This window comes from Crinia signifera, chromosome 1, assembly GCF_055691185.1.
Source record: "Crinia signifera chromosome 1, ASM5569118v1, whole genome shotgun sequence".
In the NCBI taxonomy this organism is placed as follows: Eukaryota; Metazoa; Chordata; class Amphibia; order Anura; family Myobatrachidae; genus Crinia; species Crinia signifera.
The window spans coordinates 77004744-77022230 of NC_139217.1; the positions used below are offsets into that span (position 1 = coordinate 77004744).

General features: G+C 44.3%; 1 protein-coding gene across 2 annotated transcripts in view; it reads right to left on the minus strand.

Annotated features, from left to right (window-relative positions):
• The window catches only part of BEND4 (BEN domain containing 4), a 78310-nt gene that overhangs the window by 36225 nt on the left and 24598 nt on the right, over nt 1–17487 (minus strand). For both annotated transcript variants that reach the window (XM_083165916.1, XM_083165980.1), the window contains exons 2-3: nt 5622–6185; nt 912–1003 (exon numbers count right to left, since the gene is read on the minus strand). In XM_083165916.1, coding sequence (XP_083022042.1) covers nt 912–1003; nt 5622–6185 — 656 coding nt within the window. The remainder of the gene's footprint in view (nt 1–911; nt 1004–5621; nt 6186–17487) is intronic.

Consider the following 17487-nt stretch of genomic DNA (forward strand, 5'->3'; position numbering starts at 1 on the left):
CCTTAGATGTAAACAATAAGTCAAATAGATTGTACCATAGATCCGTGAGAATATACTTGCAGAAGAAGACAAGAAAGAAACGCACCAATGAGCAGTAATATTACTGAATAATAATGCTCACATACATTGCAGTTTAAAAATCTATGCTTGCCAGCCTGATGAATAGTAGAATCACAGCAGGAACTCCCGACAGCTGTACCGGGGCAACAGCCGCTCAGCCGCAGACCGTAGGACCTCAGACCGAGACGCCGGAGCCGCACACTGGAGTCAGATGAGAAGCCAGATTTCGTTGAGTGATGAAACGCGTTGGTCCTGGCTTGTTCGGTCCGATGCAGTGACGTCTTCCTTCCACCTGTGAGCCAGCAGGCTTCTCATCTGACTCCAGTGTGCGGCTCTGGCATCTCGGTCTGAGGTCCTGCGGTCTGCGGCTGAGCGGTGGTTGTCCAGGTGCAGCTGTCGGGAGTTCCTGTTGTGATTCTGTTATTCATCAGGCTGGCAAGCATAGATTTTTAAACTGCAATGTATGTATTCAGTGAGGGGTGGCCACCTCCAACGATTAGGCCACACCCCCACAAATGTTTAAGGTGGGTGAAAAAAACCTCTAATTGCCCCCCCCCCCCGGCAGCACACTGTCAGTGAGACGCTCATGCTGAGCCTGCTGTCAGCACAGCACATGCTGTAGGTGTGTGCTGCTGCTGCTGCTGCTGCCCGGGACGGACAGGGGGGAGGGGGGGTGTCAGACCAAGGCCCCTGCCGGGCCCCTCCAGTACCCGCCCCTCCCTCTCTCGGCAGCCCTGGTTGCAGGATCCAGGGTGGCTCATGTCCAGTCATAACCAGACATTTCAGTATTGTTCAGCATATTCTGTTGTTCACAAGATACATAACACAGTGGGTGATCATCAGTTACTTACCTCTGTGGGTTGTTCTATTAACTGTGGAATAACCAGTTGGTTGTGATGATGAAGTACGGTCTTCAGATAATCTAACACTGTCTGGCAGGGCACTGCAAACAAAAAAGTCGTTACATAAACACACGTTACACAGTTAAAAAGGTGAGCAATGACATTGGTTAACAAATAAACCAATCAGATTACATCATTTTTTGCCATGATCACTTTTGAGTCCATTTTTTTCAATCAGACAGAAAAAGTCTAAAAATGTAACATTAGTAAAAGTAAAAACTATTACGGTGTTCATTAAACCAAATGGTGTAAAACAATATTTAATCTACATTATTTTTCTCTTTTTCTAATAAAATGCAAATGAAGAGATTAGAACTTAAATGAGCCCTTTCCAGATGGTTAATGTTTCCAGACTGAGCAGTGTAGTGTACAGTAAGTCAATCATAAATCTGACCTTAGCGACATATTTCTGTGGTTCTCAAGTAATGGAGGTTTCTTGTAAGACCACAAGAGATTCACAAATAATATCAATAATTCGTTATATTTGAACATAGGAAATTCAAAGAAAGTACTAAACTACCACTATGACATTACAGAAATACTCTCAAGCAGGTCATAGCTACCATAAATAATTAAATATGGTACAGACATTACAAATTCCTCTGAATAACAATAAACCATTGGATTCCCAATTAAATATGCATCATACTAAAAGACTGAATATATATATATATATATACTTAAGCAGATCTATGAATTAAATATCCTTGCACAGCTAACCATAAGCATGCAAGGCAAGAGTTCGTTGTAGACAGGACAAGAAGATAGTTGGGATGTGGTAATTTGCTGGAGTACACAAAGTATGGAACACATCTGGCTACAGACAGGGCCTGATGAAGGGCCACGTAGGCTTATGGCTGAAAATGTTTTACGGGCTTATACTGAAAAGGGGAGGAGCTGTGTCATGTGGGTGTGGTCAGTGCTGTGTGAGTGCTGGTGTGTGGGGCTCAAATGCAAGGTGAGCAGCAGACTTGCCTACTTTTCCAGGTAGCTGGGAGTGCCACCCGATGTTTCTGAGCCTCTTTGCCATTCCAGCATAGTAGGCAAGTATGTCTTGTACTGTTTTTGTACAGTCATTGGACATATATTTTTTGACTACTGTATGTTTGTCTAAAACCAATAAACATATAATTCACAAAAAAAAGTGGCACTGGGGCTGAATATCTGCCACTGCGACTGTATGTTGACAGCGTACTGGCCAGTTTTCTGGCATTCAGGTACCCACAAGACCCACTCTGCACCTGAACATCTCTAATGACCTACAGGAGTGTTTCATTCTGATAAAACTGCCCTGAAGATCTACAGTATTGATTTAAAATAAACTCTGCAAGTTTATTGAATACATACATAAGGCCTAAGGTTTCGTCTTTTACTGAATTATGCATAGATCCCATGCAGGGTATGGCAGAAGGGACAATTTGGCTAGTACAATAAAATGGTGTACAATAAAATGGTGTTAAGATTTTAACATTTTTAGTGCAGGTGTATTTTTGCCAAAGTTGAAAATTGTGTAACCTCCATGATTATGGAGTTTATGGCTTACCAAATAGCAATATAAATTCTATGTTGCGCCTCAAAACAAATGATCAAGTTCAAATCCAGACTGACCAAATGTAAAATCCAGAGACAAAAACATTACATCCATATTATGCTAGGTACAGACCTCTTTCAAATGTTCATAGAGGCCCGGGGACACTGAAATTAAGAGTCTCCCCCTCCCCCTCTTTCTTAAAAAAAATTAATGCAGGGTTGCCGACTTTTAAATGCTCCTCTCCGGGAGAAGCCCGGAGAGGAGACTGTCATTACCCGTTCTGTCATTACCCGACTGTGACGTCATTAAGCCCCATCACGGGAAATAGACAAAATCACTGATCTCCATGGAGGGGGCGGGGCTAAAATGACGAGTGTGTCATTTTAGCTCCGCCCCCTCCTCTGAGACCTGCGGATTGCGGCATTTAAATTAGACTTTTCGGGAGACTCCCGGTAATTCCGGGAGGGTCGGCAACCCTGAATTAATGCTTAACTTAAAATTAAAAAATAAAATACTAAACTGGTAAAATAGATTTTTGGAGATGGCAATGCTTTTCTAGCTTAGGCGCTAGTCTTGTACTTTCATTACTTGGAAATCGTTGCTGGCAGTTACAGTTGTTTAGGTACCAAATCCGGGTAGAACTGCCTACTTTCCAGTGGGGAGGGGGGTTGCGCCACCAGAAATCAGGGGCCCCATGGACATTCCGGTAGAGTAGGCAAGCATGCTGGCAGCATTAATGTATTTCAGCAGATCTCTGAGCCAGACAAAGACAGAAATGTAACGCTATATTGCAATCTGTTGAAATGACAACTCCCTTCTAATACTCCCTCCTTCCCTGGTAACATAACTAATGTCTCTGCTTTATGCATCTGATGATCAATAGAGCATTGCAGTGTTATCATCTGCAGTACTATGCTCATCTCCTATCCTTGCTTACAGCTTGCATCTGATTTCAGGAAAACAATGAAATGAGAAAAGGGAACCGTAAAATAACAGCCCTGTAAACATCAGCTCAAGAAAATTATTTGTACAGTCAGTTGACAAAATTCTTTGAGCTAAATGTCAACCCGTAAACACCCATAAGGGTTTAATTATTCAGGCTGACGGCACATGATCACCATAAGTACCATACACAGGCAACTCTTTCAGCTCCCACTAGGGCACTGTTACTAAGTGGCATTTAGGTGCACAATTGGCAGTGAAACACAACAACCAACGTGCGGGTAGAGTAGCAAGTGTCCGGTGTATGTGGCTCACAACCTGTTTTCTCACTTAAATGCCAGTTAGTAAATAAGGCTTTCTGAACATATCTCAGACATCCGAGGCAGAATGCAGCAAGCATCGCTTGCCACCAGTCTCCACAAGCATACCAGTGTCTTGTAATAGAGTATGCATGAAGAAATTGGCAAAGGACTATGCTTGCGTTAAGAGAGGTGCTTTGTGATAATAGGACTTTTGAGTTTAGGACACGGAGTCCTATCTGCGCATGTGTCAGTCCAGTGATGCGCGCCCCGCTGGGGATGCGGGATGCGGTTGTATCCCACACAGCAGGAATCCTTGGTAAAAGCCCATTGGCTTCTATCGACAAGGCCAATGTGAAGACGGGATCCAAACTCCGAAATGTATCACATTCCAGGCTTTGTGCATACTGTATGCTGACTGCAGCCAAACCTCCGGTTTTTCGGAGGTTTGGCTGCATTTTTAACTTTTATGCATCTTATCTCAGGTCACATTCAGACCTCAGAGCAATTGTATAGAGGGCCTGATTTAGAGATGACTTAACGCTAGAGTATTTAAATCTAAAACCTGGGGCCGTATGTAATAAGTTCCCAGTTTGCCGGAGTTGCGGAATGTCGACCGACCTTGGTCATATTTTTAAAGCACCAAACAAGGCCTTTGAAATTATTGCCGTTTTAATAAAAATGTTAGATGGCATCCCGCACCACCGGCAAACTCGGACCCTATTACAAATGCCCCCAGATATTTATTAAGAATTTAAATGAAGCAACCTTATATATGACTGCTAGTGCTAGTCAACAATTGATTTATTGATCTACTCGAGTCATCGATTGAGAGGTGGAACAGAAACACTGTGGTGTGTGATTACATTTTGGGTATGAGGTATTAAGCCTTGACGAGAGATAAAGTGGAACGAGAAAACGTATTAATCAATCTATCATTTTTAAAACACAGCCTATAAAATATAAAAGTTGTAAACTCACCGGTTGATACTTTCTCTTTACCAAATATTGATGCATCTCGCATATTCTACGTAAAGCATTGCATAATATGTAGGCACTATAAAAATAACTGCGATTATATAAATATACAGAAATGTCAGACACTCCTTGAAATCAGGTAACTGGTAAAATCTTCAGTACTTGTGTATTATCACGGCGCCCAAGTTTCTTACGTACGGCATTTCTTACGTGGGCCATTTTAACGGCCGTGCGATGCGATGTGATCCGATCCGATTTTCCTATGTAATTTATTCACTGCTCTCTTAGCCCTTGGGGATCGCATCGCATCGCACCTCCCCCATATATAGGGTGTACGATGCATTTTCATTACCTATACAATTATATCATTGTATGACATACAATGAGGTTTTAAGCACCCCCCACTATCCACGCCACCCCGAAGCATGGTGAGCGGCGGCGGAACGCATCCTCTGACCTTTTCATACCCCTACTATGCACGTTGGCGTGGAGTTGATTTTATACAGTGTGGCAAGCGCAGTGAGCCACCGAGCCCGAAGCGTGGCGAGGGGACGCGTTTTACTTTACATGCATTCCGCGTCTGCTCGCCACGCTTCGGGCTCGGTGGCTCGCTGAGCTCGCCCTCGTCGCAAAAAGTTTGGACACCCCTGCCCTATACAATATAAATAAAAGAGCACTGAATACATTACATAGGAAAATCGGATCGCCTCAGACGGCCCTTACAATGGCCCATGCGATGCGATTTCCCTACGCAGAATAGCCCTCTAAGCAAATAGCTTAGCGGGCGCCGTGATAATACACAAGTACCAAATCTTCCTGCATTTACCTTAACAATGCTCATATTTTCATAAAACAAATGGACAAGAACTTTTATCATGATATAAGAGTAATCAGACACGTTTGGAGTACCTGGTATACTTTCTAACTTTCGCCTGAGCTCCTCGTTCTCCTGTTGTAGGCAGATGACCTCCTGTTCCAGTTCCTGACACCTGGGACAGTAACCCTCTTCATCGTCATCTTCCTCCTCTGGAAGGGTGGAGGAAGACGGGTGTCCGTGTGATTCAGAGGTCGCTGGGGACGCCCACCCACCCATCGTGTGCACTGGAGAAGATGAAAGAACATCCATGTCTGTTAAGTGACCATAGTCACTTGAGGATGAGGTATTCCGAGCAGGAAAGCTTCCGGCCAAAAGGTAGTTTTGAAGCGAGTCTGTGAAGACCCTTAAAAAAGCTGAAGTCTGTTGCTTTTTTTGCATGTACTGCATTTCTACCTCTGACTTGTCCGACGGTGGGTTGTGAAAGGCTTTACTAAGCTGGCATTGCTCTGACCTCTCACTGAAACCGTTATTTTCCTGTTTCACACAAGACAACAGAGACTGGGAATGCTTGGAGTCCAAAAGCTTTCCCCCACAGTTCAATAGGCTGAGTACTCTGCTACACTGCTGGGCAAAAGCATCGAGAATCATTCGGCTTTCTGCAAAAACAGAAGACAAATGGTAAAACAAAGAAGTATAAAAGCATTAGACAAAAAAGACAATAATCGCACCCAGTGCTGTTTTGGTTGACAGAATTGCCCTTTATGTAGTTTGATTAGAAACACATTATTTCTCTGATTATGTTCTTATTGGTTTGCATAATTAACAATGAGTAGTATTACTAGCCAGAACTACTCACTCTTAACCGATACCTTGGAAAAAAGGCTTATTTGTCATGTTTGCGTTTAAGGCCTGTACTCAGATTAGTTTCCTACCTAATGCTAGAATACGTTTACACCGGAAAGACCAAAGTGTAATTCCATCCACGACTAGAAGAAGAAATGCAGCATCCTAAGTAAGATGGGAGTGGGAAATGCTGGCTGCTTGCTTCTGCTGATCAAGTCTTCTGACAAGGTTCTGCCAGGAGATACAGAACTCCTAGCTAAAGAAGTTTGCACCAGGGTATAACCCATCCAAAGCATGATTATACAATTACAAGCTGACACATTTGCTCAAGATCCTACTTTGAATCCTACAGTATTATAATAGTTGTGTGACCTGGGACAAGCTTAAACTTTGAGTGCCAACATCTCTGTGAGAGATGCACAAAATATATGCTAAAAATGTCAAAAGCTCTGCGAGAGATGCTCAAAACTATGAATGCCAACATCTCTGTGAGATGTGCAAAATATCCACTAAAAATGCCAGCGTCGCTCACATTTCATATATAAAGTTCAAATAAAAAATGTTGTGTAAAAAAAGAATATATTTCCTATATACATTACAGGTCATTATCATGAATAAAAATGTTAGCTTGGCAATTTTCACACCAATTTTGACAAATTCATTTGGCACTCCCTCTTTGTGCTCAGTGGGTCGATGACAGGAAGTGTGTCTGGGTTCCTATGAAAGCAATAAGGCAAGATGGTGGCAATTGTGCCAGTTTGCACCAGGCAATAGGGGCAGTTGGGCATAATGAAGGATTTCCTGCAATGTACAGAGGAGCCACAGTGGTTTATAGCAATACTGGATATTTCTGTTTACAGAGCAAATTTTTTTTTTAAATAACATTTTTCGATTTAGTAAACACGTGTTACTTCATCTACTGTCTCATATTGTGATTCATCCATAGTAGGGTCACAATTGACTTTTGTATATACTGAGCACACTCATTGATATCTATATCAAATTTTGAGTCAAAATTCCTCTTTAGTTTGTCCCCCTCTCCACACCAAACTTGGATTATCTCATCTCTATACCAAGCTTAGATGGTGTCATATCTCTGTACACAATCTTAGATTGACTCACCACTCAGGACACCAAGCTTGGATTATCTCATCTCTCTATACACCAATCTTAGATGGTCTCCCCACGCAGGACACCAAGTTTAGATGGTCTCACATCTCTGTGTACCAAGATTAGATTGCCTCACCACACCAAGCTTGGATTATCTCATCTCTCTATACACCAAGATTAGATGGTCTCCCCAATCGGGACACCAAGTTTAGATGGTCTCACATCTCTGTATACCAAGCTTAGATTGCCTGACCACTCAGGATACCAAGCTTGTATTATCTCACCTCTTTATACACCAAGCTTAGATGGTCTCACATCTCTGTACACCAAGCTTATATTGCCTCACCACTCAGGACATCAAGCTTGGATTATCTCAATTCTCTATACACCAAGTTTAGATTGCCTCACCACTCAGGACACAAAACTTAGATGGAATCACCTCCCTGAACACCATGCTTAGATAGAGATGCGGCCATTAGGTCGATAATAAAAAGGTAGACAGGCAAAAGGTCAACCATTATCGGGTGACAGGCCATAGGTCGACACTTTCGACATGAGTTTTTCACAATTTGTTTCCAAGAAAGGTAGTTCTTCATACTTTACTATCCAAGTGGACATAGAAGGATAATTTAATAGTGTGTGTCGAAAGTAGGGAGGCAACGTGCCGAAGCATGGTGAGCGAAGCAAGCCATGTGAGGGGACGCGGTACACTTATACGGTGGCCATGTCAACATATGTTGACACAGACACAAAAAACATAAAAAAACTGATTTTGACCTATTCCATGTCGATCTCTTGCTTGTGCCGACCTTTCAACCATGCTGACCTAAGGCATGTTGACCTTTTTCACGTCGTCCTATGGCCTGTCGACCAATAGTGGTTGAACTGTTGACTGTCGACCTTCTTAATGTCGACCCTATGACCATACCCCTTAGATTGCCCCACCACTCAGCACCCCAAGCTTAGATCATCTCACCTCCCTGCATACCAAATTTAGATGATCTCACCTCTCTACACATCAAGCTTAGATCATCTCACCTCCTTGCACATCAAGCTTAGATCATCTCACCTCTCTGCACACCAAGCTTAGATTGCTCGGCCACTCGGCACACCAAGCTTAGATCATCTCACCTCTCTGCACACCAAGCATAGATTATCTCACCTCCATGCACACCAAGTTTAGATCATCTCACCTCTCTGCACACCAAGCTTAGATTGCTTAGCCACTCGGCACACCAAGCTTTGATGGTCTCTACTCTCTGCACACCATGATTAATCCGTTTACACATGGTGCCATTTGGCGTACAATTCGGACTATATAGTCAAAATTGTCTAGCTAGTTCGCCAACATCGCACCGTGTTTCCCCTGCGGCCGATTGCGATGCGCAGCCCCACGGAGTCGTTATTGCGTGGCGAAATAGACTGTACAGGCAAGGCAATTGTGACTATACAGTGTATTTGGCTTATGGCCAAATCGGCCCTAGTCCAAATTGCCTATGGCCATAGTCAAAATCTGCATAGACAAAATTGAATCTCACCACTATGCACACAAAGCTTTATTATGTGGTGAGCGACAAGATTAATTTCTGTTTGTCCACATATTTTATGATTGGCAGCCACCAGTCCTGTTTTTTCCTTTCTACATTGACCATTATTTGAATTGGTTCAAGACCACCAACCCGCGGGACCACTGCAAGTGTCCCAAGACACAAAGTTTGGGAACTACTGGTCTATAGAAAGCTTAGAATACCAAATACATATACAACTGTTAAATCAGATAATTACTGTTGTGGACAATATTTCCTGCTGGCAATGTGCACGCCTTTGCTATTATCATACTGGTAATTGTTGTATGATTCTATTCAACAGATACCATAGTATACCATACCTCCTAAATTTAAAGCATTAAGCATCAGCACACCTGCGCGACCCTGTTGAAAAGGGGCATTGTCTCGCAAAAGGGGGCATGGCTTCGTGGAAATTACCATGAACGCTGGAGGCGGGGGGGGCATGGCCAGCACTCTGATAGCTCCTGGCAGGCAGCTTCTGGCAGTCTATTCACTGCTGTGACAGGAGGGGACTCCCAACTGCAAATCCTCCAGATGATTACAGACACCAGATACACTAACTTAACAAATATGTTTAACTAAAGAATACTAATATGACAATGTAATCTTGATCAAAGCACACCAGAATCAAGAATCAAATGCTATAGCACATTTGCCTACACAGACAAAAACAAGCTTAACAGTGGATGTTAGTGAAATGCTTGAGAGAACAGGAAAGTCTTGAGTCTATTTTTGATTAAATCCAGAGAGGGTGCTTCTCACACTGTGCGGGGAAGAAAATTCCACAGAGTCAGAGCCACAAAGCTAAAAGCTCGACCCCCAGACGAGTTTAGGCACATTCTAGGTAAATTTAATATTATCTGCAGATCACAGTAATCAAGATGGGCATAAAGGAAACATAAAGGAAGCTAATTCAAGTACTTTGGGCTCTGGAATTCATTAAGCCAATTTAAAAAACGATTCACCATCTTACAGGTAGCCAGTGATGGGAGAAGAGAATGGCCATTACGTGGCTGGAGTGGGGCTGGTTGGTTAATAGCCTGGCAGCTGCATTTTGTACCACTTAAGCCACTGTCTGATCATGCTCTGCTGCTGTCTTTCCTGCCAAGGGACCAACAAGGGGATAATCAGTGTCATCAGCAGGTGTTCTTATTAACTACAATAATCACAATGACTGCAGTGATATACTGTCCCAGCAGAGGAACTCCTTGGTGGCACACCAAAATGATGAGTTGAGATGTGATGAAGTGGGGTGTTTACAATCCAGGGCAGCTGTAGGGTACACAATGAAATAGGAGTGTGTAATAAGAAGCAGGAAAGTAAGCAACTCAAATTGGAGAGCCAGGTAATTTCCCTATGGGCCCAACTTCTTCAAGGCTTGCCCTATTTTGTGAGGGGTGCTATAGGGGAGATGCTGCCCTGCATGTTCTGGTTGCATCACCGGGGTATATTCAAGCTGATTGCTCGCAGTCAGTATTCAAATCACCCCCCCCCCCCGCACTTGCCGTTTCCACCTCGCCTGTTCCCTGAGGCGAGGTGGAAACAGCAAGTGTGAGCATGCTGCGTTTGTGGCGAACCTCAGCGTTTAGGGGAAGGCGAGGATTTCCTTGGAACGTAGAATACGGCGAGCGGCCAGTGATGGAGCTGGATGGCGAGGGTGGCTTTTCCTAACTTAAAAAAGCCATACAAAAAAAGCCATACAAACCCCCTCGCCGCCGCTCCTCCAGCATTGAATATACCTGACTGTGTTGCTCTCCGTATTATATAGCTGTCATTGCAATGCTCTTTGAATTATATGTGGGTTACTGCATTGCTCTCTACATTATCAATACCCCTTTCACATCGCACAAATAACCCAGGTCCGTCCCGCTGTTGCCGGGTCGACCCGGGTTGATGTACACTGTAAAAGGTTCTTCTCAAATGACACGGATCCAGCAACCCATCATTCTGACCCAGGTTAATCCCGGTTTGGACCCGGGTTGCTGTGCAGTGTGAATGTGTCCCGTTCACACTATAGGGAGCAGGCAGCGTCAGCTCCACACGCTGCCTGCTCCCTCGCCACCGATGCCCTGCCCACTTACTGACATCATTGACAGGTCACTGTGGGGGACATACATAGCAAATGCCGGGTCGCTCCCTGGACATGACCGGGTCTAAATTCTAGGTGTAATTTGGCATTTGCGATGTGAAAGGGGTATTAGTGGTGACTGTGTTGCTATCTGAATTATGTGGTGGTCACTGCAATACTTTCTGTATTATATAGCAGTCACTGCAATATGCTAAATATTATATGGCGGTCGCTGCATTGCTCTCTGTATTGTATGTGGACACTCCAATGCTTTGTGTATTATACGATGGTCACTGCAATGATCACTGCATTATATAGCCATCGCTGGTTATCACACTGCATTATATGGCAGGCACTGCATTGTCCTGAGATTTACTCTAATCTGCAACTGTGACAGGGTGGAAGTGGTCATCACTGACATCACAGACCCTCCTCAAAAACACCTGGGCACACCTGCGTTTTTTTAGATTCGCCCAAAAAACTGCAAGCTTCCACCCTCAAACGCCAGCTCCCTGACAGTCAAACTCCAGCCAAATCCCGTTAAAATACATACCCAACGTCTGTACCTTATTTCCTTGGCTTTTTTTCCTAATATTCTGAACTTTTTTGTAACCATTTTACTGATGGGATGATGGGAAAGTATTGGAATGTCCTTTATTGTTGTATACTCCATCTCATAAAATTGGCCCTCAATTCCACCAATATACTACTGTACCTCTTGTTTTCCATATTGTGCATTTCTATGATAACTGATAACACCAAAATAGAATGCAACTTGCATAACGCTCTTTCTGTGGCCTCTTTTTCTTATGTAGATTTCCTTGAAATAGCCGGATGATGAAAAAGTGCTGCAGGCCACAGAATAATTATTATGGACCTTGTAAAGAGAATGCATGTATATGGATGTGATTTAATGCTTTGTCTTTCCAGTTTTCAGAAAACAGTAACTTATTATTTTTTGCTAAATCTTTCAATTAAGTGTTTACTGCGCACAATTAAAAACAACTAATGAAAGTTTACGGCAATTATTAATGTAATCACACAGTTATTTTATCCCATAACTTTCCCAGAATAATGTAAGCAGACTATTTAAGATTCACTTGAAGTCTACTGTGGCAAATAAACAAAAGTTATTTTATGGAACTACAACCTATACTTAGATATTCATATTTTCTAGCTGGGGAATAAAGATTGTAGGCCAAATGTAATAGGGCGAGAGAATCAGAAAGTGAGAGATTTTGGGAGAGTTTTTCATTTTTTTTTTAAACGGCAATCATTTACATGGCAAAATCAACCTGTTTCTGTGTGTGTGTGTGTGTGTGTGTGTGTGTAAATGATTGCAGCTTTAAAACACGGGTTCAACTTGGGTCACTGTGCAGTGTAAATGGGGTAACCTGAGTCGATGTGACCCGGGTCCCATTCATTGCAGTGCAAAAGCCGGCGCTGGGAGATGCTCTCATCTCGTGCCCCTAACCCTGCCTTCCGATGACGTCACCCACCCGGCATTATGCCGGGTGGAGACTCTAGTGTAAAATGGTTCACAAGCCGGGTTGCACCCGGGTTGGAGCCGGGTAAAAAATCCCGGGTGCGACTCAGCATGTAGATGGAAAAGGGGTAATATAGAACTTGCACAGTGAACTTTATTTGCCATTTAAGTCCAGACTCGCATTGCTTTTATTGCGCGCAGTACTCTGACCAGCAAACATCTTTATTTTAAGGAAAAAATGTCAGGGCAGATTAGAGAACCTCAGATGCACTGCTCCCAATAATCATTCAATTGGATGGGGTTTGATTAGCCTAAGCTGGCCAATAAAAACAGGTCAGTTTTCAGGTGAATTTGTTCAATATTAATAAAAATATTATTTTTGTGCGCCGAGGGGGGCAGACTACCTGTTCAGTAAGCTGTGATTACACGACGCATAGCAAACAGGTCTGAAGCAGGCCCAGAGTTTGTAGGGGTCTCAATAACAGATGTACTTTGGGAGCTGAGGTGAGTAAATTGTAATAGTTTTACCCATTGGGAGTCCTCCAACCATGAAGATTCCCAACATCCAGGGAAGTTTTTGGACAATTTGGCTGCCAGTGTAAACATGAGTAAAACGTGCAATAGTACTGTATGTACTATCATAATTACTATTCACACTTTTCTTTAAATGAAAACGCTTGTGAACGCTTTAGTGGAAAAATATGTAATACATAATACATCTTATTGCTAAACTATCAGTTTGCTTTCAATAACCATAGTGTGACTGTTAGTTTAGATGTAGAGAATATTCAGTACTTGTATGTTAGTTGGGCGGGCGCCCACTTTACATATGTACGCAAGTGGAAGAAAATCGCATCGTATGTTCCGTTTTAGTGCCGTGCGATGCGATGTGATCCCAGTGCTTTATATGCATATAGTTGTGATGTATGTCTATAAATTACCATAACTATGGTTACGGTAACTAAGTTACTATGGTAACTATGAATACACTTAAGTAAATAGTGAATGTGTTCCTAAATCCACACCACTATCCCATACCCTCCAACATGACCCATTTCATTAGGTACAAAATGCTCTGTTCCTGGACTTCCCTGCCAGTGACAGTTACAGATGTGAGCCTAAAGGAACAGTCCAATATTCAAAGAGGGGGGGGGGTCACATCAACTCACAGCGATGTTTGGGATGGCAGCTGGTGTGGCTCTCCTTTTTGAATATTGGACTGTGCTGCAGGCTCACATCTGTAACTGCCACTGGCAGGGAAGTCCAGGAACAGAGCATTTTGTACCTAATGGAATGGGTCATGTTGAAGGGTATGCTATCCACGCCAACCCGAAGCGTGGCGAGCGCAGGGAGCCCCGTGAGGGGTGGCGGAACGCGTCGTCCCATCTTTTCATACCCCCACTATCCACGTCGGAAGTTGATTTTATATAGTGTGGCGAGCCACCGAGCCCGAAGCGTGGCGAGCGCAGCGAGCCCTGCGAGGGGACATGGATTACTTTACATGTTTTCCGCGTCCGCTCGCCACGCTTCGGGCTCAGTGGCTCGCTGCGCTCGTCACACTGTATCAAATCGACTCCATACCGACGTGGATAGTGGGGGTATGCAAATGGTCGGGAGGGCGCGTTCCGCCGCCACTCACCACGCTTTGGGGTGGCGTGGATAGTGGGACAATGCTGCGCTTGCAACGCTATGGGGTGGTGTGGATACGGGGGGGGCTACTATGGGGTGGTGTGGATAATAGGGGGGTTACCTACAATTGTCACTATCGCAGCGCGAGGTACAATGCGATGCGATAATGCCTTAAAAAATAGCAGGGAATCAATTATTTAGTAATATCGATTTTCTTACGCAGAATAGCCCTCTAAGCAAAAAGCTTAGTGGGCGCCCAACTAACATATAAGTACCAAGTATTCCATATGTATCCTCAACGCCTGTAAACACGTATGTATTTCTTGTATTGCATACATATTAATCCCAGCATAGTATTCAGAATCAGAAGCATAAAACATTCCCATTGTCTGGGAGTGAAAAGTGCAAATAGAAATTGCACTAACTATAGCTGTCAGGGCCGGTGCAAGGCACCGGAGCGCCCCAGGCGAGTCGGGGTGGGGGCGCCCCGGTGCCGGGGGGAGGGAGGGGGGGTGGTACCTGTGTAAAAAAATTGCTGCCCCGGCGTCCCTGCAGTGCTGGGGCGGTCAGGGTTGTCCGTGCTGTAGGGGTACCTGCGGCGCCGTCATGTGTATAAAGCTGGCTGCGGCCGGCAGGGTCCCTGTAGTGAATAGAAAATAACTAGCGCTATGCGCGCGGCGGCGCGGGAAGTGCTAGTTATTTGCTGTTCACTACAGGGACCCCGCCGGCCGCAGCCTTTATACACATGACGGCGCCGCAGGTACCCCTACGGCACGGACACCCCTGACCGCCCCAGCACTGCAGGGACGCCGGGGCAGCAATTTTTTTACACCGTTCGCTGGGGGTGAGGGGCGAACTGCCGCCCTCCAGGTGCCGGCGCCCTAGGCAAATGCCTAGCGCTGCCTAGTGGTGGCGCCGGCCCTGATAGCTGTTATTAAACAGCAAAACATTGCAGATCAGGGCTGTCCAAGCAATCAATAGGAAAAGACAATCATACAATACAAAACCATATGGGAAGGGCATATTATTATAAGTGCCAGGCCGTTGTATTTCATGAGACTATTAGATGCTTATATAGGTTATTTCTATTATTAGTATCCTTTATTTATATAGTGTCAATAAATGTCTGTAGCACTGTTCAGAATAAGTTAAAATAAAAAAAGTATAGCAGTATGATAAAAAAAAAACATATATGGGTATAATCTCATTCAATGACCCAGTGTTCCGGGGTGGGCAGCAATAAGGTATCATATGATCATGAGTGTTCTGGGGACAGGGATAGGGCAAGGAGAGCATAAGAGGGAGGAGGGCCCTGCTCATTAGCTTACAGACTAGGGAGGTCAGGTTATAACGGGAAGAGGACATGAAAAAGGCAGATGGGAAGAGGGATTAGAGCTACAAAGGTAAGGAGAGTTGATAGGCTTTGATGATCAGGTGCAATGTAAGGCAGCATTTGCAATGGTGCAGGCTGGTAGATAGTCCACTAAGGTGGGGGAGTGAGTTCTAGGTGGAGAGTAGCACAGGAGAAGATAATCAATGCAGAAGCAGTGGCAGGGATTGTGCTAAGGTCAGAGAGGAGTGATGAAGTGCTTTGAAAGTTATGCTGGGCATGCAATACACAATTATCTGGGTGATCGGCCTGATTTCGGTGGATCACCCCGATAATTGTACAGTGTATATGCAGCACATCTGTATTGTGCTATTTTAAAGTTACAAGTCGGATACATTAGAAAGAAGTGAGGGCACGGTCAATGAAAGTGACAATGAAAGTGACAGCAGAACCATCAATGTATTTGTAAATAGAAAAAAGTGATTGCAGCAATACAATGGGGGTAAAATAGATTGTTAACCACAATCAAGTACCAGGCCTGACACTACTGGCTAAGATGAAAATGTATAAACAGAATGATGATGCAATTTAGCAGAGCAGCATCTAAAACAGGACCCTTTGTGTCAGTCCCGCCAGCTAGTGCTGCTACAAAGGTGAGCATCCGAATGTGCAAGGGCTGAGATGCCCACTTTCAGAAGCTTCAGGTGCACCAATTGTGCTTGGTGCATCTTTAGTCGTACCATCAGACGCGCTATCAGACGCATGGTCCCTGGATGCAATCGCAATCAGCCTCACACATGCAACACCCACAAAAGACACAACATCACCATGCATCTGACTACCTCTCAGGCACCGCTCAGGAATGCCCATACATTTCCAAAACACTTCTGCCACAGTAGCGTACGCAGGGGGGGTTTATGAGTACCCAGAAACCCCCCCAGGAGTCTAAGGGTCTTCAGCTGAAAGCTGAGGGTCCCCTCTATCCATGGGTACAAGAATTGTAAAAATCGGCCCTTGGGAACCGGAGATATCTGACTTCAAAGCAGTGGTCCCCATCCAAGCCTGTTAATTGTTATTTCCAGTCAGATATTTCAGGTTCTCTCTGACATAGAGTTTTTCTGAGGGTATATTCCAAAAGCTGGTACTCTCCCCCTTTGACGGACACTAGAAGCTTGTCTCTACTGTTCCCAGAACCAGAGATATCAGCCTTCCAGCAGCTGGTTACTGCTCCAGCTCCACACACCTGGTGTGTAGTATTATATACTCGTGGGCAGATTGCTCTGCCTCCTGAACTCTGATCCCCTAGTGCTCAATACCATTTGGTAGGTGGGATTCTCTAGTTTTTAATTCCATTAAAATCTAAGAAATCTATTTCTGGGAACTGGAGATATCTGCAGTCAAGCAAGCTGTCCTCCCACCAGAAAATTATGAATAATAAGCCCACTCCACTATACACCCCTCCTCTGCGTATTAAACATCCTCTACCACCCTGGAAGTTATGTATCAGGGCCCCTTCATTCAGCCCAATGCCCCCTTCTCCCACTCCATCTCCCACTATCTGTGCAGTAAGGGGGTAATTAGTGGAAATTACTGATCCAGGCCCTACATGCTGAGCGGATGATATAATACCCCCTACCACCCATGGGACATCAAAGCTTCCCCCACCCCTACCGCTGGGGGATCGGTAGGGGCCCCAATACATTGCTATGCCCAGGGGTCTACACTGCTGTTGACGCATGTATGTATGTATATATATATATATATATAAATATTATTATTATTTATATACATTTGGTCTATCTATAATACTTTAACTGACCCGGCATATACTGGGTCACCTAAGTGTCCATCTCCGTGCTTTGCTCCGCCCCTCTGGAAACCCCCTTCTGAAAATCCTGCGTTTGCCACTGAGCCATATTGTCTT